General features: G+C 67.7%; 1 protein-coding gene across 2 annotated transcripts in view; it reads right to left on the reverse strand.

Annotated features, from left to right (window-relative positions):
* The window catches only part of KCNIP2 (potassium voltage-gated channel interacting protein 2), a 35,584-nt gene extending 15,570 nt beyond the window's left edge, over positions 1-20,014 (reverse strand). Inside the window, exon 1 of one of the 2 annotated variants that reach the window (XM_062580146.1) lies at positions 19,936-20,014. In XM_062580146.1, coding sequence (XP_062436130.1) covers positions 19,936-20,008 — 73 coding nt within the window. In that variant the 5' untranslated portion in view covers positions 20,009-20,014. The remainder of the gene's footprint in view (positions 1-19,935) is intronic. The other variant, XM_062580147.1, reaches the window with a different exon arrangement.
* Between the last annotated feature and the right edge of the window lie 3,580 nt (positions 20,015-23,594).

Here is a 23,594-nt window from a genome sequence, read left to right on the forward strand (position 1 = left end):
CCGCGCACGGAGGGGAGCGGGCGGTCGCCTCCGCACCCAGCCCGTGCGGGAGCCAAGCATCGCAGCACCCCCCGGCACCCCGGCCCCGCTCGCCCGCCCCGCGGCTGCCAGGGCTGGAGGGCGCCCGCCGGAGGCAGCTCGGCGCGCAAAGCTCTTGCGCACAACGACGTGCCCGCGGAGTCCGGGGGCGCCTTGCACTGCGGGGGTCCCGAAAGGCCGGCCCGATGCACGCTCGCTCACCCCAGCCCTGGGCCGCGGCAGGACCCCGCGGGTCCTGGCCCCAGTGCGGAGCGGGGGCTGCTGCCCCCTCCCTGCGCTGGCACCTCCGCGCTCGCCCCTGCGCGCTGCAGACGGATGCTGTGTGCCAGGACTCTCCCAGCACCCTCTCGGATGCAGCACCCTGAAGAGCACCCTTTGGGGTGGTACCAGGGTGCTCAGCCTGGCACAGGGCTGAAGGCTGCCGGACGGGTGTCCCCAGGGGGAGCCGGCACACCCCCCCCCCCCCCATGCCTGTTACCTTCCAAGGACACGGGCTCGAAGAGGCCGAACTGCTCCAGCACCTTGACGAAGAGGACCAAGACCACCAGCACCGCGATCATTTCAAGGCCTTCCAGGTTCATGGTGGGGGTGTCTCATGGCCCCGCACCCCCCCCGGCCCCCTCCCCACCGCCCACAAGCCGTCCTGGAGCCCCGTCACCCCAGCGCCGTGGTTGCCGGACCGCGCATCCCCAGGGAGCCCCGTCGGTGTCCCCCGGGGTGGGGGGGATCGGCCGTCACCCCTCTGCTTGGCCGTGGGCCGGCGTGCGAGCAAGAGGTCAGCGCGGGGCTGTGGCGGGCAGCTCGCGGGGCCGCCGGCCGAGAGCCCAGCCAGAGCGGGGCCGCGCGCGCAAGCTGGAGCGGAGGGAGGCCGAGCGGAGGGAGGCGTGGGGGGCGGTGGGGACGGGCGGGGGGGAAGGAGCCATGCTCTCCCATCCCAATGACACCACCTCCATCGATTTGCTTAATGCAGTTGCTAAGGAAACGGGCCACAGATATTAAAAGGCACTCGGTTCCCGGAGCGGGAGGGGGGGGGACACAGGACACCCGGCACTGGCTAAACATCCCAGCTGGGGATGACTCAGACTCGTCCTCTGCGCCCCACACGCTCACCTGCCCCACGGCACCGGTCAGGCCCAGGCCCCCATAACCCTCCCCAGGGGAGGGTCCAGGGCAGCAGCTCTGGCTCAGCCCCAGGAGCTGCCCCCATCCCCCGGCAGGGCGGACGAGGCGGGCGGAAAGGCTTGGCCATCTCGCTGGGAGAGCCCAGAGGCCCCAGGGAACGGGGCTGGGTCGGGGAGGCACCTTGCGCCGCCCCGCTCCGGACTGGCCCCGACGGACGTGGAGGGACCTTTGGACAGTGGAGCCCAGGTGGGAAGCGGCTTCGCGACCGGGCTCCTCGTCCCTGCGACGGACCGGCCGCGGCGCCCGTCCCACCCGCCCGCAGAAACATGGGTGCAGGCGGAGCCCGCGCCGCTGCCCCCGCTCGCGGGGACCCTGCCCTGGGCGCAGCGCCGGGGGGCTCCCGGCTGCGACCGCGGCACCGCCGCCGGCACGAGGCTGAGACCAAGGGGACCCAGCCAAGGTCGCACTGCGACCGGGAGCAGACGGAGAGCCCAGGCGTCCGAGCACGGCGAGCATGCCTCCAAGCACAGCTGGGACGGCTGGATTTAGAGCCCAGGCATTTTTTACAGCATCCCAGTCCTTGCCCGGCCACCCTTGCCCCCCCCCACCCCCACCCCGCAGCTTCAAGGCCCACAGTTAAATGCACGCCCCAGGTGAGGATGGGGTGGCCGTGCTGTGACCAGGCTGTGGGGCAGACCCTCCATCTAGGTCTAGGCCAGGTCCTTCTGCTCCACGCAGCACTCTGCATGCAGACCCAGGGCAGAAAATCCCTTTTCCACCCTGCTGCCTTCATGCCAAGGGCAAACATCTCACTGGGCCTGGGGTGAGCTGGAAAGGCGCCTGATGCCAGCCGAAGGCGTTGATGATGCATCAGAAGTGGTTTTGGGATAGAGATGAAAGTCCTCCCTGGAGGAACATCCCTCAAGCTGGAAGCTTTTGAATCTGACGTTTATTTCCTTTTCTTGGAAAGAGGAAAGTTTCCAGCACCGAGGCTGCTGCGGGGGGATTTTTGCTGCAGCAACCAGGCTGGCTCCGGGCTTTGCCCCCACCCCGAGCGACTCGGGGCTGCACCAGCCTGTTGTGCTCTCCGAGGAAGTTTCCCACTGAAGAAAACTGTGGTTTCTAAAGCTTCTCTTGCTGAGCCCCAGGTGCCACCTACCCCCTCCCCAGAGAGGAGCGCAGCCTGGCCTGCAGCCCCCCCAAGACCCCGGCGGCTCCTGAGGCCGTGCCACGTGCTACGGGACTATTTATGCAACCTAGCTTGCGCCAGGACTGGCAACGAGGGTTTGGCCAGCTCCTCGGCAAAGGCCACGGGCTCAGCACGCGCCGGGGGACCGCGGCAGGCCCGCGTCCGCGGGGGGCCCGGGCTGCAGGGCGCGACGGCAGCTCGGCCACGGAGCGGCGCTTTCCCGCGCGCCCGACCCACGCACGGCCGGGCTCCTCGGCGGGCGCCTTGACAGCGACAAATGACCCACCGGCCACTGCGCTGGGGGAATTTTCCATTTCCCCTGGAAGCAGTTATTAAAAGCCCTCCGCCGTTTGCTGCCAGCACGGCGCGGGATCCCGCCAGGATCAGCACAGACGCCCTTGCCGCGGGGCTGGCGCCAGGCATCGAGACCCCCCGCGACACCCCAGGGCTCCCCAACACGCCGGCTGAGGGGCAGAGATGTGGGTCAGCCCCGAAACGTGGGGGGAAACGTTGGGTCAGCCCAAGCAGCTGCAGCGGCGGGAGAGCGGGAGACACCCGGGAGCCGGGCTGCACCCCTGCGCCGGGGCCGCGGCAGCCCGGCTCCGCCAGAGCAGCACCAGGCACCGCCGCGGCTGGCACCGGCACATGCCGGAGCAGGATCGGGCCCGGGAGAAACGGCTGAAGTAACTCAGGAGGAGAAGGTGCACCCCAGATAGGGGCAGAGCTGGGGGTCCCTGCCGCCGGCACGCAGGCCCCTCACCGCCTGGCCGGGGTGGGGTCGGACGCGTCCCCGGTCCCCCAGCCCGTACCTTCGATGCCGCTGATGATTTTGAAGCAGCGGGTGGTGAACCAATAGGAGATGAGGAGGAGGATGGCGATCAGGGAGGCATAGAGCAGGCTGTCGTTGTGCAGGGATGTCCTCTCCATGGCTCCATCCCGCGCGCCCGCCCGCTGCGCTAACTGGGACGGCCCTGCCCCGGTGGCGGTCCCCCACCGCCGCCGCCGCCGCCGGAGGAGCCGGCCACGGCGGGCAGGGAGGCGGGGGGCTGCGCGGGCGGGCAGGCAGGTAATTGGGAGCGCCATGTGAGAGCCAGGCTCCCAAACCAATTACCTTGATTGCGCTCAGGCAGCACACGGCAAACAGTTAAAAATAACCCTCCCGGCCCGGGGGGGACGGTGGCACCGTCAACCAGAACAAGGCAGCAGAGCACCGACGGAGCTCGCTGCACGAGTGGCTGCACCTCCCTGCAGCAAGGCCAAAGGGAGGGAAAAGGGCCCTCCGACAGGCCCGGCGAGGGCTGCTCCGGGGCCGCGGGCTCAGCGCCTTGGCGGCGGCCCGCAGGAGCGGGGCCGGCGGCGACGCTGCAGCCCGGGATCAGCGAAGAGCAGGCTCCCGCGGGGACGCGCGCGCCCGTCCTCGCTCCGGACACCAGCACGCCCAGGGCCTGGCGAACGCCGCTGCGCGTTTGGGCTTCGCTGCTGCAGACCCCCGCCTGCGCCAGCGCCTGGGGGGCCGCTGGTCCCCGTTGCGCTCAGCCCCAGGAGCCGCCCCATAGCGCCCACGACCAGGCGTTTTACCCTGACACCTCTTCGCACAGACGCTCTCCCATCCTCGTCCCTGCAGCTGACACCCAAGGGGCTGGGCGCAAGGCGCCCCCGGCACGCGCCCGGGCCTCGGGGCCGAGGAGGGACGCGGGCCCTGCCAAGCCCCCGGATGCCTCCTGCCCCGGGCACGGCGGTGGCAGCAGGACGCCTGGCCCCGGATAGTGCCGGGTCCGCACCGCCTGTCCCACTTCAGCCTGCGACGAAAACCTCCACGAAGAGTCCCCCGCCCCCAGCCACATCCCCGCCGGCTCTCCGGCGCTGCCAGCAAGCCCAGCCCTGCCACCCAGCTAAAATTAACCACCCCGCCAAGCACCCGCCGTGTATAAATAGACGTGCCCTGGAGCACGGTTCCTCGCCCAGGAAGCAGCTCTGTGCACGCAGCAGGCCTCAGGCTGGGGGGCACACGGCGGGCAAAACCCGGAGCCGTTCGGTAGCCGCATTGCTGGTCCCGGGGCCCATCCTCCCAGCGCCTCGAGGAGCTGAACGTGGGGTCCGTCCCCATGGCGCGGAGGGAGCGGATGGGCAGGGAATGGCGAATTGCCCCGTCTCCAAGGGTCCCATCTCTTTGGGAGAGGACCACGCACCCCAGCAGCACGCAGCTGACCGTGGCTGGCAGGCGCAGGACGGGTGCTCCTAACCCGGTACTGCAGGCAGGGCAGGGCGCAATCCAAATTGTAAATGCAAATGCAAAACACACCCTCCAAATGCACCCCCCCCAAAAAAAAAAAAAAAAAAAAAAAGTGCCACGGGACCTGCGGGGCCGCTGCAGAGGTCATGGTCCCTGGGCACAGCTGGGCAGCAGCTGCCAGGTCCCTCGGGTGCAGCCGACCCCAGCGAGGGGGCAGTCTGATGGATAAGAGCCTCTCCTCTTTTTTTGGTTCTCGGGGCCATCATCCATTAGGGAGAGTTAAATTTAGGTTACAGCTGATCCCTTATTACCACGCTGCTAATCAGAGCGCGAGCAGATTATTAATAAGCACATTAAAATATTGGCGAAACGCTATTTTGGGGAGGTGAAGTCACAGTTTTAATCTGGTTAATTGATTGAGTCATTTCTCTTTTCCCCCCTCGGCGACCTGTCCTTGACCAGCTCCCCAGGGCACCCAGCCGGGAGGGCACCGCACCCCAGGGCCTTGTGGCCAGGACCCATTGGCCAGCACCACAGGACCACCCCAGCCTGCTGCAGGGAGGGCAGAGGGTCTCATCCCCACCAAAAAGGGGATGATGCAGGAGGACCGAGGCTGGAGCGGGGGCTGCACCCAGATCACCCCCTCGGACTGGAGCAGCAGCTGGGGAGGAGAGGATGCCGCGGAGGGAAGGCTGTGCAAACCCCAGGTCCAGCTCCCAGCCCCAATTTCCAAGCCTTAGCGGGGAAGAGATCTGCCAGGCTCTGGGTTTTGCACCCCTCCAGCATTTCCCACTGCTCAGGAGGACACCAGGAAGAGGGCAAGCAGTGGTGGCCTGCGCCACCCTGCCAGCCCTGCCCTCGGAGCCAGCCACGGCCCCGTGCAGCACGGCCGCCCGGCGCGCCCAGGCACGGCCACAGGGACAGGCACGGGACAGGCCACGGGGCTGCCGGGCGAGGACACGGTGGCCAAGCTCTCCGCCGGGCTGCCCCACGCGCCGTGGGGACGGGAGCGCGCTGGGCGCCCGCGGCCCCCGGTACGGACGGCTCCTCTCCGCAGCCCACCCCATCGCCTCCAGTGCTGCTCTAAGGGGGTCCCAGGGTGCTCCCACCTTCCCCTTGCCCCGGGACGGGCGCGAGCTGGGGAGATGCACCCGGACAAGGAGGGGCCCGAGCCAGGGAGGGTTCTTCCCAGGTGAAGGCGGTGCAAACCACGGCCCCATCGCAAGGAGTGACGTTGCCGCGTTGGCCCAACGAGCCCTTCACCGCGCTCTCGGCACGGCGCATCCCGCCCCAGCGCCGCCGGGGCCCGGAGAGGCAGCATGGGGCTCCCTAACGTGGGGCTCCTCCAGCAAAGGGGGGACTGGCAGCGTGCCCCCGGGGTCCCAGCACACCCGGGCGCACGACGACCTCCCTGAAGCATGCCCAAGCACCGCCCGCGGAGGAGAGCAGGTCCCGTGCAGCTGCCTGGCGGGAAGGAGGGTCTTTGCCAGCAGCCCGGGGGGCTCGCGGAGCAGCGCCGCTCCCGCCACGGCAGCAGCAGGCAGCCGAGGGGCACAAGCATCGCAGCTCTGGCCCCAGGACCGGGCGGCGTCCCCGAAGGGCAGGGCCGGGAGAGGAGCCGGGCCGCCGCAGCGCCGCGCCGCGCTGGCCCCCACGGGCGCACCCGTGGGCACGATGGAGGGCCCAGCCCCGGCCACCGAGGCAGGGGCGCCCGCACAGGCAGGGGAGGGTCCGACCAGCTGTGATTCGTTTGCACAGCAGTTTTCTCACGCCTGTTTGCTCCGCTCTGCACCGGCCCCCTCCCCGGCTAAAACGGTCCTGCCACCCCCGGTCCGCGGAGGACCTCCAGGGGCTGCTGTGGTCCCCCGTGAGCATCTTCAGCCTTGCCCCACAAGGAGCAAATGCTGCTGCCCAGGGCTGAGTCTCTCAGCACCACTTGGCACCGAAACGGCATCCCCCCCCCCGCCGACAACCGCACGGAGAGCGTCTCCCGCAGAACAGCGCCCCGTGCCCCCAAAGCAGCACCTACCTGGGGAGAGGGTCCCGGTGACAAACTGGTAGAAGAAGCGGATCACCCGGCCCAGCTGCCTCTTGCAGCGCTGCTGGCAGTGGCTCATGGCTCCAGCTCACGGCGCTGGGGAGGGACCCAGCCGCACCCCCTCCCGGCAGGCAAGCGGCCCCCCAGCTCCTCCGAGCGCCAGGCGGTGCCCAGGGGGGACGGAGCCTTCCTTCCCCGGGGCGAGCCTGCGGGCATCGGCGGCAGGTCCAGCCCGGCCGAGCGGGCAGCGGCAGAGCCCCGCAGCACGGCGGCGGCAGGCAGGGCCCGATCCCAGGCGGCAGGAAGCCAGCCGGGAAGTTTTGTGCTGGGATGATCCTGTGCGGGCTGGCTGCGAGCCAGAGGGGCCGGGGTGCCGGCGGCGATGCCCCTCCCAGGGATTAAGTGCAGAAAAAGCTGACCACCAGCTGCAGGAAACTTGGCGAGGGAGCGGGGTGCCCGGCTGAGCCCCCCCCGCTTCGTGCCAGCACGCTGCTCACCTGCCCCCTCCGGGCAGCAAAGTTGCAGGCAGAGGTGGGCAAGCAGCAGGATGCTCAGCGCTGGGGAGCCCAGCGGTCCCAGCCAGCTCTCCGGGTGAGGCGGAGGGATGCCTCCCCAGCTGGCAGAGCCCGGAGGTGCCCGGGCTCCTGGTCCGCCCCGTGGCACGGCTCGACCCGGCACTTCACGCCCTGGCTCGCCGGGAACCAGAGGCAGGTTGGTATGGCAACCCGCAGACTCCACAGGTCCCGCTGACCAATGAGGCACCGCTGCATCCCAAGGCCACCCCTCTCCAAGGATGCTCCTTCCGGAGGGGAGCCGACACCGAGCATGTCCTGCATCCCTGGGCATCAGCCTTCTGCTCCAACTCTCAAGCGCTGTGAGCGTCCTGCATGCACGGGCATCTATCACCCACTCCAGCCAGCTGCATCCTGAGAGCATCCTGCAACCCCGAGCGTCGACCATCCCGCACCGTGAGCATCCTACAACTCCAAACATCAGCCCTCCGGTGCTGCGAGCATCCTGCATCCCCAGGCACCAGCCATCTGCTGCAGCTGGCTCCACACAGGGGAGGAGATGAAGGATGGGAGGAAGAGGAGTCAGATTCCCAAACAGCCTGGGCTCAGAGCTGCTTGCTCCAAAGCTCAGCCTAGCAGCGAACTGCTAGTTCGCACAGTATGTCAGAGCTAGAAGTCTGGTGCGTGGCAGTGGTGGGATTTCCCAGTTCCCAGAGCTGCCCTGAGATGCTCTGTGCAGACCAACCACCACAAGCATCCATCCTGTCCCTTCCCCAAGCCCTATTTTCCCATCTGCAGTTCCCTCTCCACACCGCATCCATGCCTCACACCAGCAGGATCTCAGCTCTGCCTCCGTCTAGGCTCTATTAGCTCAGAAGCTTCATCTTTTATTAATGGGGGAGGAGGCAAAGAAAAAGGGGCCTGATGGAAATTACAGCTTCTGCTCTGTTGGAGAGGGAAAGAGGGTGCAGGGAGGATGCTGCCAGGAACAGCCAGACTGCCCAGTCCTGACTCCGGCAAGGTGCCCCAAGGGAAGGGAGAAAAGCCCCCTCAGGGGTTAGAAGGGGGTGACTTCACCTGCTCCCCCCAAAATAAAGGCCATCCCCTCCAAACCAAGCCCTCCCTCCCTATTAGACTAGCTATGCCTCTGCAGGAGCCACACTGCAGGTACTGCGTCGGTGCACGTTCTCTGCCGGCCCCACAGCCCTCGCCGTGGGTCCGTGCGGCCCAAGGCGGCTGCGGGAGGGCATTCCCTTAGTTTTACACCCTTCCCTTCGGCAGGCATCATTTGGCATTAGGCTACACACCACGGGCCGGAGAAGCCCAGTGACGGGGCATCACGCAAAGCAGACCCACACCCTGGCACAGCTCCTTCCACCCTCCCCCCTCGGGCCCAGTCCTCCCCAGGCAAACCAGGGCTTGCAGCGACAGCGCAGGCTGCGACACCCTTTAATGCCGGCAGGCAAGCAGGAGCGAGCTTGGCTTGCAGAGAAAGCCCTGCACTAACCGGCGCTGGCGGTGCAGCACTGCAGCATCGGGGGACGCTGCACTGGTGACGGCAGGGTTGGGCAGGGGCTCGCGGAGACCCTCCAGCAAGGCGCAACACGCAGCACAGCAGCGCGTTGCAATGCCGGAGCGACCTTAAAATAACACACCTGCAAAGCCCTGTGCTGGGAAATGGCTGCAGGGGTATCAACCCCGCAAGAGGAAGGGGCCGTCCAGGGCGGCTGAGAGGGAGCAGGTAGCTCGGGAGGCACAGGGTCTCCGTAAATACAGCGCATATAAACGCAACACACGGACTGCCCCAGCCAAGAGCTCGGAAACGGGCTGCAAGCGGTGCCCAGTGCCCTCCTCTCACCTCCCGGGGGGACGGGGGGTTAGGAGCCTTGTCTGTCCCCGGATGATCTCAAAGCAGCCAGGAGGAGCCCAACAGGCATCATATGGTCCTTAGGAGCAGGGGCACTTAGTTCTCCATCCCAGTGCAGCTGAGGCTCCTGGGGAGCAGACGGGCGCCCTGGGCCCTCTGCTTCCAGCCCCTGCGGGACGATCCCCTCTCATCCACCTGGACCAGGCAAAGCAAGACTCAAATTTGTTCCTGGCAGGGCATCTCAAGTAGGATTCATGTTGCTTGTCCCAAGACAGGCCACATCTCCTGCCCAGCAGAGCCAGCACCAGCCCACTCATGCACAGGCGCCACAGCTCAGCGCACACCTGGTGTCAGTGACCCCAGGAGGAAGCCGTGTACAGGCTCAAGGCTTGGGGACTCAGATGCATGGGCAGAGCAGGAGACCCAGCCAGGAGGACGCGGGGATGGGAGGAGTGGGATCAGCCAGAAAGGGGAAGAGGTTGGGAGACCCAGCAACACCAAGAGGGCAAGACACTCAGACTGCAAGGCCGGATGTACCAGTGCATCCCTTCCCTGCATCTTCCCTTTGCCTCCAAAGCATCCCTGCGGGCGGCAAGGAAGGAGCAGGGCACAGCAGACACCTTCCCTGGGGCATCCAGGAGCTGTGCTCCCAGCTCAGGCCCGCAGCACAAACACGCCAGGACAGTGTTTCTTGCCATGCTCACATCCCACAGGCTGGGTGACAAATCCTGGACCTCCCACCATGCCACAGAGGGGAGAGACATGCCACTGCCTCGCTCCAGAGACCAGCCAGCCCAGGGTGGCCACAGCACCCAAAGTCGGAGGGATACAGCAGAGGTGGCAGAACAGCCACAGGAGGGTGCCAGAGCCCACAGTACAGGACAGCAAAGAAAGTTTGCAGATGCAGCACCTAACTGCCGTCCTTGGGAGCAAGATTCCCTCTGGCTGGGAAAGTTACTCCATCCCAGCACGTCCAGGACAGCAGGGAAATGTGAACAGCACCATCCTGTGCACTCAGGACACAGTGTCCACGCGGGTCAGGTGTGCTCACACGCACAGCCAAGAGCCCCGAGCCCCTGCAGCCGGTGCCAGCCTGATGTGCAGTACGAGCAGTCCGTGACTGAGGAGCAACTTTCAGAGGAGCGTTGCACCTCCCGTTTGGCCCTTGGCTCTCCAAAGAGCCCTTGTGCACTGACATGGAGACAGAAGCTCCCAGGGACCACGCGGGCTGAGCCAGGTGAAGACCTTCCCCTCCACCTGCGTCCTGCAGCCAGCAGCCCGCGGCAGGTATTTTGCGACGATGGTGGTGTCACGCACGGATGTGACCCTGGCTGGCTCCCAGCTGAGAGCCCCCTCCAGGCCCGCGGTCCCCAGGCTGGCACAAGGGCAACATCTCTTACATCTGCCCTTGCAGAAGTGCTGCAAAGCCGAAACTGCTCTCACCTGGGAGAAACCTATTTACCCCCTGTCCCTTCCCCGGCACCCCCTGCCGTGGCCCGAGCCACCCGCATCCGCCAGGAACGACCATCCCCACGACACCTCACAAGGCAAAGGACTCGGTGCCCCAAATAGCCTGAGCCATCCTGTGCCCCCAAAGCACCCCCCCCCAAAAAAAAAAAACCCCACACATCCACTGGATCTTCAAAAGGGGCGACAGCACTGCTAAAGCGGAGGGTGGAGGAAGGGCACGGCTCCAGCTCTGGCTCGGTCCCCAGCCCTGCACGGGGACCAGCCCAAGCTTGCTCTGCGCCTCGCTTTCCCCAGCTATCGCAGAGGGTCCGGCGCTCCCCACGGTTGCAAACTGGTGCATCGCGGGGCAGAGTGCATCCTCGCAGGAGGACAGCGGGGCATGCGAGGGGCCGCTGGCCCCAGCTCTGGGTGGGGGGCAGAGGGGTGGCCTGGCCCTCCCAGAGCTGAGCCTGTGCTGGGGACAGGTCCAGCCCCCGCTGCAGAGCGGAGAGCAAAATGGTCTCGCGCTCCCCTAGCCCAAGACCGGCCGGCAGCCTGCGGTGCGCAGGGTGCCCCGGGAGGCCGGTGCAGCCGTTCCTGCTGCCCGACGCTAAGAGGAGCCCCGGCACAGCGCCGAGGCCGCGGGGAGGTGACACGGGGACACGGCTCCCTCAGCGCGCCGAGGGGCGCCCGCAGGTTGCCGCCCGGGGATGCGCGGGGAGCCATGCACGTGGGGATGCGCGGGGAGCGCGGAGGATGTGCGTGCACGCGCGTGCAGCCGCGACGGGCCCTCGCAGGCTGCAGCGACAGCGGTGGCGGGGAGGGGACGGGGGACAACGCAGCTCCGCGGGCCGGAGACAGCGCCCTGGTCCCTGCCGCCCCTCCTGGGGGGCTCGGGGGGCTGCTCGGCAGACCCGTCCTTCCTGAGCCGCAAACAGCTGGGCTGCTACCTGCGGCGGGAGCGCTGGGGGCAGGGAGCGCTGCCGGGGGAGTTCGCGCTGCTTCCTGGCCATGAAATATTCATCAGCAGTGCCGCAAAGAGAAGGGGGGAAAGAAAATAAAAGGATAAACAGACGCGGGGGGAGCGGGCGCACCGCTTGCAGGCGGCTCGGCACGGCGCAGACAAGCCCGCGGGGCGACCGGACCGAGGCCTCTCCGCGGGCGCCCTCGCGCCCCTGCAAAGCCCCGCGGACGCGCTGCTGGACTGCCGGGGGAGCAGCCCGTCACCCCGCTGCGCCCCGCTGCGCCCCACTGCACCCCGCGGGACCCGCGCGCTCCCCCTCTCCGTCCCTGCTCCCTCTCCCAGCCCCCCCACGTTGTGCCAAGGCACCAGCTCCTCCAGGGCTGCACTTTAAGCCAGCTCCGCTGAATATTTCAGGGATTTACACGGAAAAGCTCTCTGCGCTCAAGGGCCCAACGGCACCGCACGGGGTCCGCCGTGGCTGCATAATTCATCGCCCTGCGCAGCCGCCGAGGAAGCGCTGCGGGGCCGGGGGGTCCGGCACGCTCCGGCTGTGAGAGCAACATCAGGCACCCGCGGGATCCCAGGCAGCGGAAATGCACTTAAAACATCAGGAATCTCCCCCAAGATGGACCCAGGGGCCGCTGGCTTCGGAGGCACCGAGGGCATTTGCTGCTGTCGATGCCGGGGTGCCTGCTCCCCGCTGCCCGGCTCTGCCGTCCCCCGGCACGGGGGGAGTGGGGCAGCGAGGCGGGGAGAAGCAGCGCTGGAGCGGCGGCCGGCCCGCGGGGCAGGGAGGGGGTCCTGCCGCCCCACGGCCCCTCGCCCCAGCCTGTGCCCGCTCGCGCCGGCAGCCACCCAACCCACCTGCGGCTTTCTCCAGCCTCAACCCCGAAATGCTGGCTTTCTAAACTGATGTTTTGGGGACAGGAAAGCTATTTTTGGCTGTTCCAGAGGCAGCGTTCCCAACCCTGCTTGTCTCGCCGCCGGAGGGAGGGATGCTCTCCCGGGGGTGCCGCGGCAGGCGGCTTCGTGCTGGGCCAGGGTGCTTGGCAGCAGCTCAGCACCACTGGGGCATCCCCGTGCCACCCAGGCAGCCGCCGTCCCAGGGACGTGCGTGCCCCGGCGCTTGGCACCAGCCCCCCCGGGAACCTCCCCGACACCAGCCAAGAGACCAGCAAGGCCGGAGCAAACCCCTCTGCTCCAGCACCATCACCCCAAATGCCCTTGATAGGATTATAAGTGCCTGGCAGTTGCTCAGAGGGGGGAGCATGGCCTCCCGGTGCAAGACCTGCTGAGAGGCTCATAAATAAATATGTTAATAATCAAATATCCATCCTGCGCCTGAGCTCACGGGAGGACTTTCAAGTCTAATTAGTAGCAGATTTGTACCATCGCTGCCTGGGCTCGAGGGACAACTCGCTGGGGCTCCCACGGAGTGAGAGACTTGGCTATAATTAGCCAGCAGCATCCCATCTGCAAGGATTACCTCCAAATCCCCCCATCCCCACGCCTGCGCCCCAGGGGAGAGGGCAGGAGGGACACGGGTAAGCCAAGATGAAAGCTGCCCCCAGGCTTTCTTTTGGGCGAAGCGAGACCCTTTCTGCAAATCCAGGACACGCTGGCAAGAAAGGAGGCGGCCCCCAGCCTGCAGGTCACCCCCTGCCCGAGCTCTCCCGCCCGCACCCACCCCCGGCATCCTGCCACCGAGGCACAAAGTGCCCCCAAAATCTCCCCATCCCCAGGCTTATCGCTCCCAAGCCAGGGACGGGCCAGCCCTGCATTTCTCAGCGGGGCCGGAGCTCGCTCCCGAGCGTCATGCCCGGGGCACCTCCCCAGGGATGGAGCACCGACCTGTGCCCCCTCCTGTATCACACGATCCAGGACGGCCAGAGCCCCGGCACCGGCGCGTGCCCCGGCCATCCACCCCGCTGCGCCCGTGAGCAACGGGCACCGGCGCTTCGGGGCAGGCTCGACCACGCACCCCTGCGCCCAGCGCCCAGGCTGCCCGGGAGCCCCCTGCACCGCGGCCGCGCTGGCGGCGACCCTCAGCGTCAGCGAGCGAGGGGTTAACACCCCTTGCTTCCCCACCGTTATTTAATTAAGCGGTGATAAAAGCAAAGCCGTGTTATGCAGAGAGCAACAGGCGGCTGTAATTACAGCAGGACGGGCTGAGAAAACGGACGGTGGCGGGAGCTGCTGGGTGTCCCCGGGCTGGGGAGACCCCTCAGGTCCCCCTGGCACGGGGACCCCGCGCGCGGGCCCGTGCCGGGCCCCAGGCCCAGCCAGGGGCAGGTCTGCAAGGCGAAACGGTTCCTCCGCGAGGGCGAAGCCCCCGCGTCGCCCCACGGCTCCTGGTGTTTTCCCCCTTGGAGGAGAAAAGCCCCGGGGGAGCAGAAGCGGGTCCCGCGTGCGGGAGGAGAGCGGCGGCGGCGCGGCGGCGGCGCGAGCGGGTCGGGCTCCGGCTGCTCCGGAGGCGCTGCAGCCGGGTCGCGGCGAGCGCCCGTCCTTCTCCTCCGGGTTACGCAACAAATTATTCCACTCGCGTTAATGACTTTGCGGCAAAGGGGGGAGCGACGTGAGCGATTCCCCGCGCCCGCGGGTGACTCACCGTGCGCGGCGGAGGGGCGGCGGCGCGCGAGGACGCGGGAAATCTGCTCAGGTCAGCGCAGCGGAGCAGGGCGCAGGCTGCTCCTTGAAGGAGAGCCGAGGGGCGAAAGCAAGAGGCGCTTAAGGGCGGATCCCCCCGCCCCGTCCCCAAAAGGCGCTTTTTGGAGAGGAGCCACCAGGCTCCCGCGGGAGCCCGTGCCGGGGTGCAGCCTGCGCTCGCCCTCCCCGTCGCGCCCGGGCGGGAGCGTGCTGCCGGGACACGAGGCTCGGCGGAGCGGGCAACCCGCCGCCAGGGAGCCCCGGGCTGCAGGTCCTTGCTGGACCCTTACGCCGGCATGGGTGGCTTGTGGGGACACGGCGCGGGGTAGCCCGTCCCACTTCCTTCCCTTCCCTGGCTGCCCCTCCGTGCGGCAGGGACGTCGCCTGTCACCGTCTGCCAGGTGCTCGCTCCATCGCTGCCTCCGACCCGCTCCCTGGCGAGAGGCCACGGGCACATCCATCGGTCCCCACTGCCAGCCTGGCACCAGCCGTGGGTCCCGCCGGGCTGGCAAGGTCTGAGCATCCCCTGCCCTCTCGCAGGCACCACCACGTCCCGCATGGGTTAACCGGGCCCGGGGACGCGGCTCGGCAGCGCCCGACCTGCCACGCACGCCGCAGCCACCCGTCCGGGGCAAAGCAACTGGCTCGTCCCAGGCGCAGTCCCGGGGTTCACGGAGCTCGTACGTGGACGGGACCAGAGCCGGAGCGTGGTGCGACCCCCTGCGCATTCGCCGTGGGGCTGGGGGTGGCAGTCAGAGGAGAAACCTTCGGGGAGAGCAAAACCCAGCGGCAGCGAAGGCGCCGAACCCCCGGGGCCCCTCCGGCAGCTCACGTGGGATGCCGCAGCCATCCCGGCCCCATCTCTCGCCCTGCCGGGCTCCGTTTCCAAACAAGCTAATTACTTAAACCGGTCCCTCGGGGGCCGCGCCAGCCCGCTTTAATTTGAAGCGAAAGGCAAATTTACTTAAAAGCCAGAATCAAACAGAGCTGCAGCAGCCCGGAGATGGGAGGCCTCGAGGGGCCTCGGCAGAGCCTCCGGCGGAGCCCAGCCCGGCCGGCGCCACGCCGCTCCGGCGGGCACCCGGGCACGGAGCCCTGCGGAGCCGGGGAGCGCGGCCGCCCCGGCCCCAGGCACGTCCCCCCCACCCCACGCCGCGCAGGGCGGCCGGCTCCATCGGCGGGTTGAACAGCCTCCGCCTGCCCCCAGCAGCTCCCGGCCCTTCGCCCGCTCGGCAGCAACCCGCCACGGCGCCCAACGGTCCCTTAGCGGAGGCCTCGGATCCCCCCAGGCCACAGCCCCTCACCGTGGCGTCAGGGAGCAGCCCGCCCGGCTCAGCCCCCCTCGGAGCGGCGGCAGCAGAGAGATTCGTTTCACCCGAGGCTCGTTCATCTGCAGCGCGATTAAAGCCCGGGGCCAGCATCCATCCCGGCAGCAGGAGAGCGATTTGCCAGCAGATGGATTTATCATCTCCCAAGCACAGCGATTTGGCTTAAACGAAACCAAACCGCTTCTCCTAATGAAAACACCACTAATGAGCGGAGCCAGCCGACGGAGGGCGAGGGGGGCCCCGCTGCCCTGGGGGGCTGGTGCGGCCGCCCGACGCGTGGCCGGCCGCGGCCCGTCCGGGCACCGGAGCCCGCCCGGAGACGCGGACGAGGTGCCGTGCAAGCCCGGGCTCGGTTTTGGCATCGCCCGGCGCCGCGGGAAGGAACCCATGCCGCGCTCCGGTTTCCCCCTTCTCTCCACGCAGCAGGGTCTAGCTGTCATCACGCTCCCCCCCAGTCCGGTCCCCCAGAGAACCCCCCCACCGAAACCTCCCGCTGCGCCGCCGCCCAAGGCCTCGGAGCCCGCCGGCCGCGCAGCGGGGGAGCGGACCCCTCACCCGGCCGCGCCACGGCCGGCCCCGCTCCGAACGTGCCTCCGAGCCCCGGCGCAGGCGGTCGAGAGCGAATCCCCTCCCTGCCCGGACGCCACCGGCCGGCCGGCCGCAGCAGGGGCCGAAGCCGCGACAGCCCCGGCGCTGGGCAGCAGCGTCTGCAGCAATCCGGCGTTCGACTGCGCCGGCCCGAGCGACTAACTTCCCCTCTATTCATCCCGTGCCACGGATTTGCCGCGGCCCCCGGCTGCATGGATTCGCCGCCGAAGCCTGCAAAACCCGACCCCGGGAAGGGCTGCGGAGAAGCCAGGACAGCAAAGAGGGCAGAGAAGTGCAGAGGCCGGAGGGAGGGAGGCGGCAGACAGAGACGAGGCAGAGGCAGGCATCGCTCCCGTCGCGCCCCGGGAAGGTGCAGCATCCGTTCAGGGCGAGGCGCTGCGGCGCAAAGGGGCACCCGAGGGGCCCGGGCGCGCTCCCCTCGCCCTCCCCACCCTGGTGACGGGCCTCCCGGGCAGGGGAGGACCTGGCTCCGGTGGCCGGCCCGGCTTCCAGCCCAGCCTGGCCACGGCAGCAGCAGCAGCAAGCGGAGGGGGCGGCAGCAGCATGGCCAAGGCAGGAGGGGCAGCAGGGAGACGGGCAGCGGGCTCAGCACCCTGGGGACCTGGAGCAACCTCGGGTTTGCAGCGGGCTTCGAGCTGAGACCTGGAGAGACCCTCCCCTCCCCCAAAGCGGGTGTTGCCCCTTTTGGGTGCTTCTTCTAGGAGGAGAGAACAATCCACCAACACTGCCGGCCACCAGGGCTGTGGGCACGGGGCCCTGCCAGGCCCCGGCGCACGCTCGGGAGCAAGGCAGAGTGGGGTGAAATTCACAGCAGCAGGGAAGGGAAAAGGAAAAGGAAAAGGAAAAGGAAAAGGAAAAGGAAAAGGAAAAGGAAAAGGAAAAGGAAAAGGAAAAGGAAAAGGAAAAGGAAAAGGAAAAGGAAAAGGAAAAGGAAAAGGAAAAGGAAAAGGAAAAGGAAAAGGAAAAGGAAAAGGAAAAGGAAAAGGAAAAGGAAAAGGAAAAGGAAAAGGAAAAGGAAAAGGAGGCTTTCCGTGGGCACCGCCGAGGCGCTGCCGCGCTCTCGGACTCTCTCCCCGCGCTGAGCGCCCCAGACGCCTCCCCGGGAGGCACCCAGGCACCACGCACGCCCACGCGCCCACCCACACCCGGCTCGCCTGCGCGCTCCCCCCTGCCCGTCCCGCCGCTCCAGCCTCCAGCTGCAAACCCCCCTGCGCCCACGCGATTATTTTGGGGGAGCCTAGCGCCAACAACACCTCCACCTCCCTGGAAAACAAATCAGCCCCTGCAGGTGCAAGTCCTACGCTACGCAAAGCTAGCAAAGGTCTTCCCTCCGCCCCAGCAAGGCTTGGGCGGCAGAGCCAGCTCCCCCCCCGGGGAGGACCGGGCACGCGGTACCTCTGCTCCCCGGGGCAGAGCGCCGCTCCGATCCCATCGCTCCCGCGCCGCGGGCCGCGTCCGGAGCGCTGCCCAGACGCCGGCTCCGGGCTCGGCTCGCCCGGTAATCTCCCCTGTCATTAAAGGGCTGGAGGAATAATGTGATTTACGGGTGGCTTTTATTTCTCGCTAGCGTCATCTAAATATCCCAGGAAAGGACTGTTTTAATTTCCTAGTGGCGGAGCCCGGCCGGTCGGCTTCCCCAGCTCTCGCTCGCTCGGGCGCTCTCCGGGCTCGCACACACGTCCGCGTGCAGCGCTCGCGCAGCCCGGGGCCGCCCTCGCCGGGCGCCCGCGCGCCCACAGCCGTGCCGCCGGTTCTTTTAAATCTAAAAATCAGCGACCCCCGCGGGGAAGGTGCGGAGGGTTTCTGCTCCGTGCCTAGCCGGAGCCCTTCTTCTCTGCACCCCTCTCCTTTCAAAGGGGGCGTTTCTAGCCCTTCTCCACGCACGCATAGACAGGGGTCTCACCCCCCACCTCTGCCTTTGGGGAGTGCCGGGGGGGCAGCAGGACCCACTGCTGTCCCAGTCCGCCCCGGCAGTCGCTGGACGCGCCATGGGGCCGTCCCTCCCGCCGCCGCACGGTCTCTCGGTTACCGTCTCCGGCGTTGCTGGGTCCTCCAGACCCCGAGGAGCAGGGCGCCCACGCGGAGGGGCGAAGCACCCACCTCCGCTGCTTGCCCCACCTTGGGGCTTTGCTACGGCCCCTGCCTGGTCCCCGGTCCTCGCCACGTCCCCCGGGTGAAGCGCAGGAGCCCAGGCCAGGTTATGAGCCGTGAGCTTGAGCTGTTGCAGCCCTCCCCAAGGCTACGGCTGCCCCCCACTCTCCTCCTGCCTGCCGCACTTCCACACTCTTCCTGGGAGAAAAACAACTTTTCCTCAGCAAGGGCTGTGTGAGGGGACAGCTTCGGAGTAGGCAGCCGGCACCAGAAAGCCAGCCCAGGTGGAAATCACAGGGACGCAGCTGGGACCAGCTCCCGCCCTGGGCACCTGGTGTGACAGCGGGCTCTGCCCTCGCAGCGTAGCGGCCAGAAAGCAGGCCCTGGGCCTCGGTTTCCCGTGCTGTGAAACGGGGCCCATGTTCCCAGCCCTGCTGCCCTGGAGGCTGCTCAGCAGCCCCATCGCAGTGGGCAGGGGCTGGCAGAGCGGCACGGCTCCCCTCTGCCCGGACTTTTGCTGCTTGGCTTGCTCAGATGCAAGCCCAGGCATAAAAGGTCTCAGCCTTGGAGAGACTGAAGTTTATTTTTAACCTTGGTTTGATTCAAATCCATATGGGCATTTTAAAGTTACCGGAGAAACCAAAAGTTGTGTGTGGGTTTCAAGTTCCTACACAGCTCAAAAATATCTTCCCTGCAGCACGTTTGTGCAGGCAGCAAAGCAGCCTTTCCCATGCACGGAGCTTGCTCAGGATAGCAGACGGGGGTCCTGTTTGCCACCACTGCCTCCTCGCAACTCCAAAGCAAAACCTGAAGCCTACCACAGACTGCAGCAGGAAAAGCATCACCGGGACTCGGAGGAGCCATCTGTGTGCATAACCCTGTGCCTCTGGTGCCAGGGCACCCAGCCTCACCAAGCACGGACAGATTTGGCTCCAGTATGGGCCCCGGGAGGCAGGTGGGAACTGCTGCCCCATCTCACAGCTGCTGGGACCAAGGCCTTGAAAGGGGGTGAGGTTTGGGCCGATCCACGGAGAGCACGTGGGGAGACCGGGGTGTTCACAGCTCCAGCCCAGCCGCTTTGCCACGGCACAGCAGGGGACAAGGTGTGACGGACGGGCGTTGGCGGTGTGACCTGGAAAGCCGGGCTTTTCCCTGCTGAGGTCCCAGCGGGGTCCCACCTGGGCCACACGCAGTCTCCTTGTCCCGCAGGCACCCACCCCTCGGCCACCCTCCGCCAGCCCCAGGGCAGAGCATCGCTGCCCATGCGGGAGGCTGCGCTCATCCCGGGGGACACCAAGACCCGGCACAGGGGACACCTTGCGCCAGGGAGCTGCTGAGTGGCGAGAGCCACCCTGGGCGACCCGGCTGCCGGGGTGCCACCGCGCCCCGGGCTGTGGCAGAGGGTCCACGGCCTGGCAGAGAGAACCCACCGCAACACCCCTGTGTCCGGACAGCCTTGGGAGGGGGGATGAGGGAGGGCAGGTGGGGGGGGGGAGAAGGGGTCCCTATGCCCTGCTGCTGCTGCCCTGGGGGCTGGGGGGATAAGACAAGAGGCTTTTTGCAAAAGCTTTTTGCAAACCTGCCTGGAGGCAACTTCCACCTGGCGCCGCTGGGACCCCCCAACATGCACCACCCCCGCCCAGGACCGTCGCCCTGCTGCAGCCCCCGGGTCGCGACACCCTCCCTCCCCCCCGAAGGCGAGGCGTGCGGCGAAGCAGGGCGGGCAGGGGGCTGGGGCTCAGGCGGGTCTGGAAGCGGGCCGGGCCGGGCCGGGGGGGGGCCCCGGGGCCGCCCCCGCGCCGTGCTCCGGAGCGGCTGCTGCACCTTCCCCCGGCGGGCGGCACTCACCCGTGAGCTGGTCGTAGGAGCCGTCCAGGTCCCGGGAGTCGGACAGGCTCTCCTTCCTGCCTTTGCTCCGCATCTTCCCGCTGCGGGGCGGGGGGGGGACCGCGGCCCGCCCCCGCCCCGCCGCCCCCGGGGCTCCCCGCGGCCGGGAAGGGGCCCGCGGGCGCCGGGAGCGCCGCGCCGCTCGGCTCGCAGGAGCGCGCAGCCGCCCCGCTCGCCGCCGCCGCCGGGGCTGGGCACGGCCGCCCCCTCCCTTCCTTTCCTTTCCTTTCCCTTCCTTTCCTTTCCCTTCCCTTCCCTTCCCCGCCTCCTCCCGGAGCCGCCGCCCGGCCCCCGCCGCCCTGTGCTGCGGCTCGGGGCGCCCGGCCCCCGCGGGGAAACTGAGGCACGGCCGGGGCGGGGGCGGCGGCGGCTGCAGGGCCCCCGAGGCTGCCCGTGCCCTGAGGGGGGGGGATCCGGGCAAGAGCCCCCGAGCGGAGCCACTGGGACCCGGTGGTCTCAGATCGGGGGTGCCTCCGGCGATCTGGGTGAGCCTGAGAGCGGCCCGCCGAGCCCTGGGGGCAGCCAGCCCCCACCGGGGCGCACAGACCTCGCGGAGAAGGGGGTGGAGAAGATGTGGGGCAGCGAGCCCCGGGTGTCAGCACCCAAGCCTGGACGCTCCTGGGGGCTGCGGGGAGAAGTCACCTTCGGACTGGAAACTGCCGAGGCGGAGGGGACGTGGGGCGGCCGCCCCACACAGCCGAGGGCTGGTGCTGCTCGGCCCCGCTCGCGCGGCCCCAGAGCTCCCCGCAGGAGCAGGCCACGCCGCGCTGGCTCCCGCGCTGCCCCCGTAGCGTGGCTCTCCCACGCGCCCGGCCGTTCGGTTGCCCCCAGGCTCGCGCAACCCCGGGGAAGGGGAGGTGAAGCAGCAGAAGCAGCTTGCAGGTGGAGCCGGTAGCCCCGCGGGCACCTCCGGCGCTGGGCCGTACGTCCCGCTGCTCCCCCCGTTACGGCGCTGGCTGGGCGGACGCAGCCCGCGCTGGAGCATCCCGGCCCCGGTGGCTTCGGCCACGCCGCCGCCCCCGCATCACCCGGTTGCATCTTGCCACGGGGCCCGGGCTGCCACCAGCACGTGCCCAGCTGCCACGGCTTCCCGCAGCCCCTGCTTCGCCCCCCGCTTGCAGGCTGAGTCTGGCCCTCTGCAGAGAGCTGCAGCTGGGCGAGGAGCCCCAGCGCCCCGGCCCGCTCCCACCGCCCGGGCCCGGGAGCCGCAGGGCGGCGCGGGGACGGCGGGGAGCAGCGAGGAGGGAGGGCTCACGCGGCAGCGTGTTGTCAGCGTGCTTTGGTGTCAAGCCATGAAAGAAGCCGCCTTAGCGAAGCAGCGATGCTTAGCAACTGCCTGGATCTAAAAATAAGAGCCATTTAGTGAGGAAAACGCGGCAGAGAAATGCTTGGAGGACCTGCTGGGGAAACGCATCCCCCCCAGCCCTCGTCGCGGCCGCCGAGCCCGCAGGCGAAGTGCGGGGTCAAGCAGCTCCCGGGGCAGCCGTGGCCCCTGCCGCCGAGCCTGGCCGGCTGCGGGCAGCGCGGCAGCCGCAGGGCAGCGCCGGGCACGGGAGCAGCCCCGCCGCCAGCGGGGCCGGTGCAACGGCAGAGGTGCCCGGGGCAAGTTTTTTTTTTCCATCATCCCTGGTCCGTCGGGAGGCAAACGCGGCTATTTTTATCCCGGCTAAGTGCTCCTGTTCGTGCAGGCAAGCGTGAGACGCCTTGCCAGCGCCATCTCCTCCCTGCAGCGTTCCTCCCGGCAAGGGGAGCCGGGCAGCTGCAGGACACGGCCAGGGCTGTATCCCGCTGCCGGGACCTGCTGCTGCGGAGAGCAGCCCATCCCCTGCGGACCCACCGGGCAAAGGCAGCCTGGATGGAAATGCAGCGCTAAACGCGGCTGCTCGGGGCCGGGTGCAGCAGCAAAGTCAGCCAGGGGCTGCGGAGCACTTCCCCAGTGGCTCGGCTCAGCTCGGCTCAGCGGGCCGCAAGGCCCATGCCGAAACGCCAGGAAAAATCACCTTGCGGCGGCATCTGAGGCTTTAATCAAAGCTCTCGCAGATAGAGCCGAATTAACTGTTTCCAGAGGGCTGGAAGAGCTCGGCTGGCTCCTGTGAGCCCAGGAGCTGCACAGCATGCACAGGCACTGCCTCCCCCAGCATGGCAGGGGAGGGTCATGGCAGAGGCCAGCAGGTTTACTGGTCTTACTGGTTTACTGCGTTGCTTGGAGAAACCAGGAGGTAGAAAAGGGAAAAGTTTCGGGAGGCTTCGTCACTGTCCAGAGCCCTCTCAGGGCTGGATGCTGAGCCCTGTTGCAGGCAACGCTGAGCCCAGGGTGCCAGAGAGTCACAGCCCTTTGCTGCCTCCTCATCCCGGAGGAGCTGCGGGCTCCTCCCTGCCCGCCCTGGGCCTGCCATGCCCTGCTCCGTCCCCACATCCCCACTGCAGGACGCCCTTCAGCTCCTCCTGCCGCCCCCTTCGCCCGGGGCCCGCCGGGACCCCCCGCTCCGGGGGCAGCGGTTCTCCGGGACGCGCAGTGGGCACAGCTCCGGGATGCCCGCTCCCAGTTCCCACGGGGCCCTGCAGAGACTCCCAGGCTCGGCGCAAAGCCCGGGACAACCCCAAACTGCTTCCATCCGCACGAGCAGGAGCAGCCTGGAAAGGAGGCAGGAGCGCGTGGCGTCCGAGGCATTGGCATCGCGGAGCCGGGCTGGGGTACGGGGCGGCTCCCGGCCCCGGCAAAGCCCGAGCCTGCAAGCCCTCCAGAAACAGCTTGCTCTCCTGGGGGGGAATGGGGAGAGAAAAAGATGCAATTTGACACTTCATTAGGTAACCACAAGGCATTGATCTGCCCTAGCAGCCTTCGCGTTGTCTAATTGCATATCTCCAGTCTTATTAATTCTACTGGAAAAGCAGAAAGCAGGGCTCAGAAGTCTGATCCTATCTTCAGGAAATTTCAAACAGAGATGTAATTGCTGAGTGCTTTAAATCATGGTGCTTTATCCACTGTTAACAGTATTTTAAAGCCACAGTCATGGATAGCCATCCTCAGGATGTGCTCTCAGCACACACCATGAATCTTATTTTGGCTGTGGTCACCCACTGCCTCTGGGCTCAGGCTTGCACAGGGCGATGTAGGGGCAGCTCTGCTCCCCGGCAGAGAGAGGCCTCGTGAGCAGGCGTCGGGCTGGGACGGAGGGGCTGGGTGCCAGCTCCCCTTCCCCTGGAGCTTGGGAAGACGAGGGGAGGGCAAAGCAGAGCTTGCCACTGTTGCAGCAGGTCCCACAGCTCCTGGTGCTTCCCAGGCTGGGTGAGCCAGCACACCTGCACCACAGCAGGCTGGAAAGCCACGTGTGAGCCCGACTGGCAACTGTCTGCCTTGCTGAAATGCTCAGCCTGGGCAGCTGGCTCCTGGCCTGAGCCCGCTGACAGCCCCACAGGGCAGGGACCAGCAGCTGGGAAGGGAGCAGAGGGAAGATGTGAACTCTTTGATCCAGCAGCTCCCACCTCTGCAAATCCACCTGGCTCCTGTGGGCATCACCCAGAGGAGACACATGGGGAGGTGGGAGCTGCTGTGAGGTTCAGATCTTGGGAGAATTTCAGCTGCTAAAAATCTTGCAGATGTAGAGGAGGAACAGATG

The sequence above is a fragment of the Rhea pennata genome, chromosome 7, assembly GCF_028389875.1.
Source record: "Rhea pennata isolate bPtePen1 chromosome 7, bPtePen1.pri, whole genome shotgun sequence".
NCBI lineage: Eukaryota > Metazoa > Chordata > Aves > Rheiformes > Rheidae > Rhea > Rhea pennata.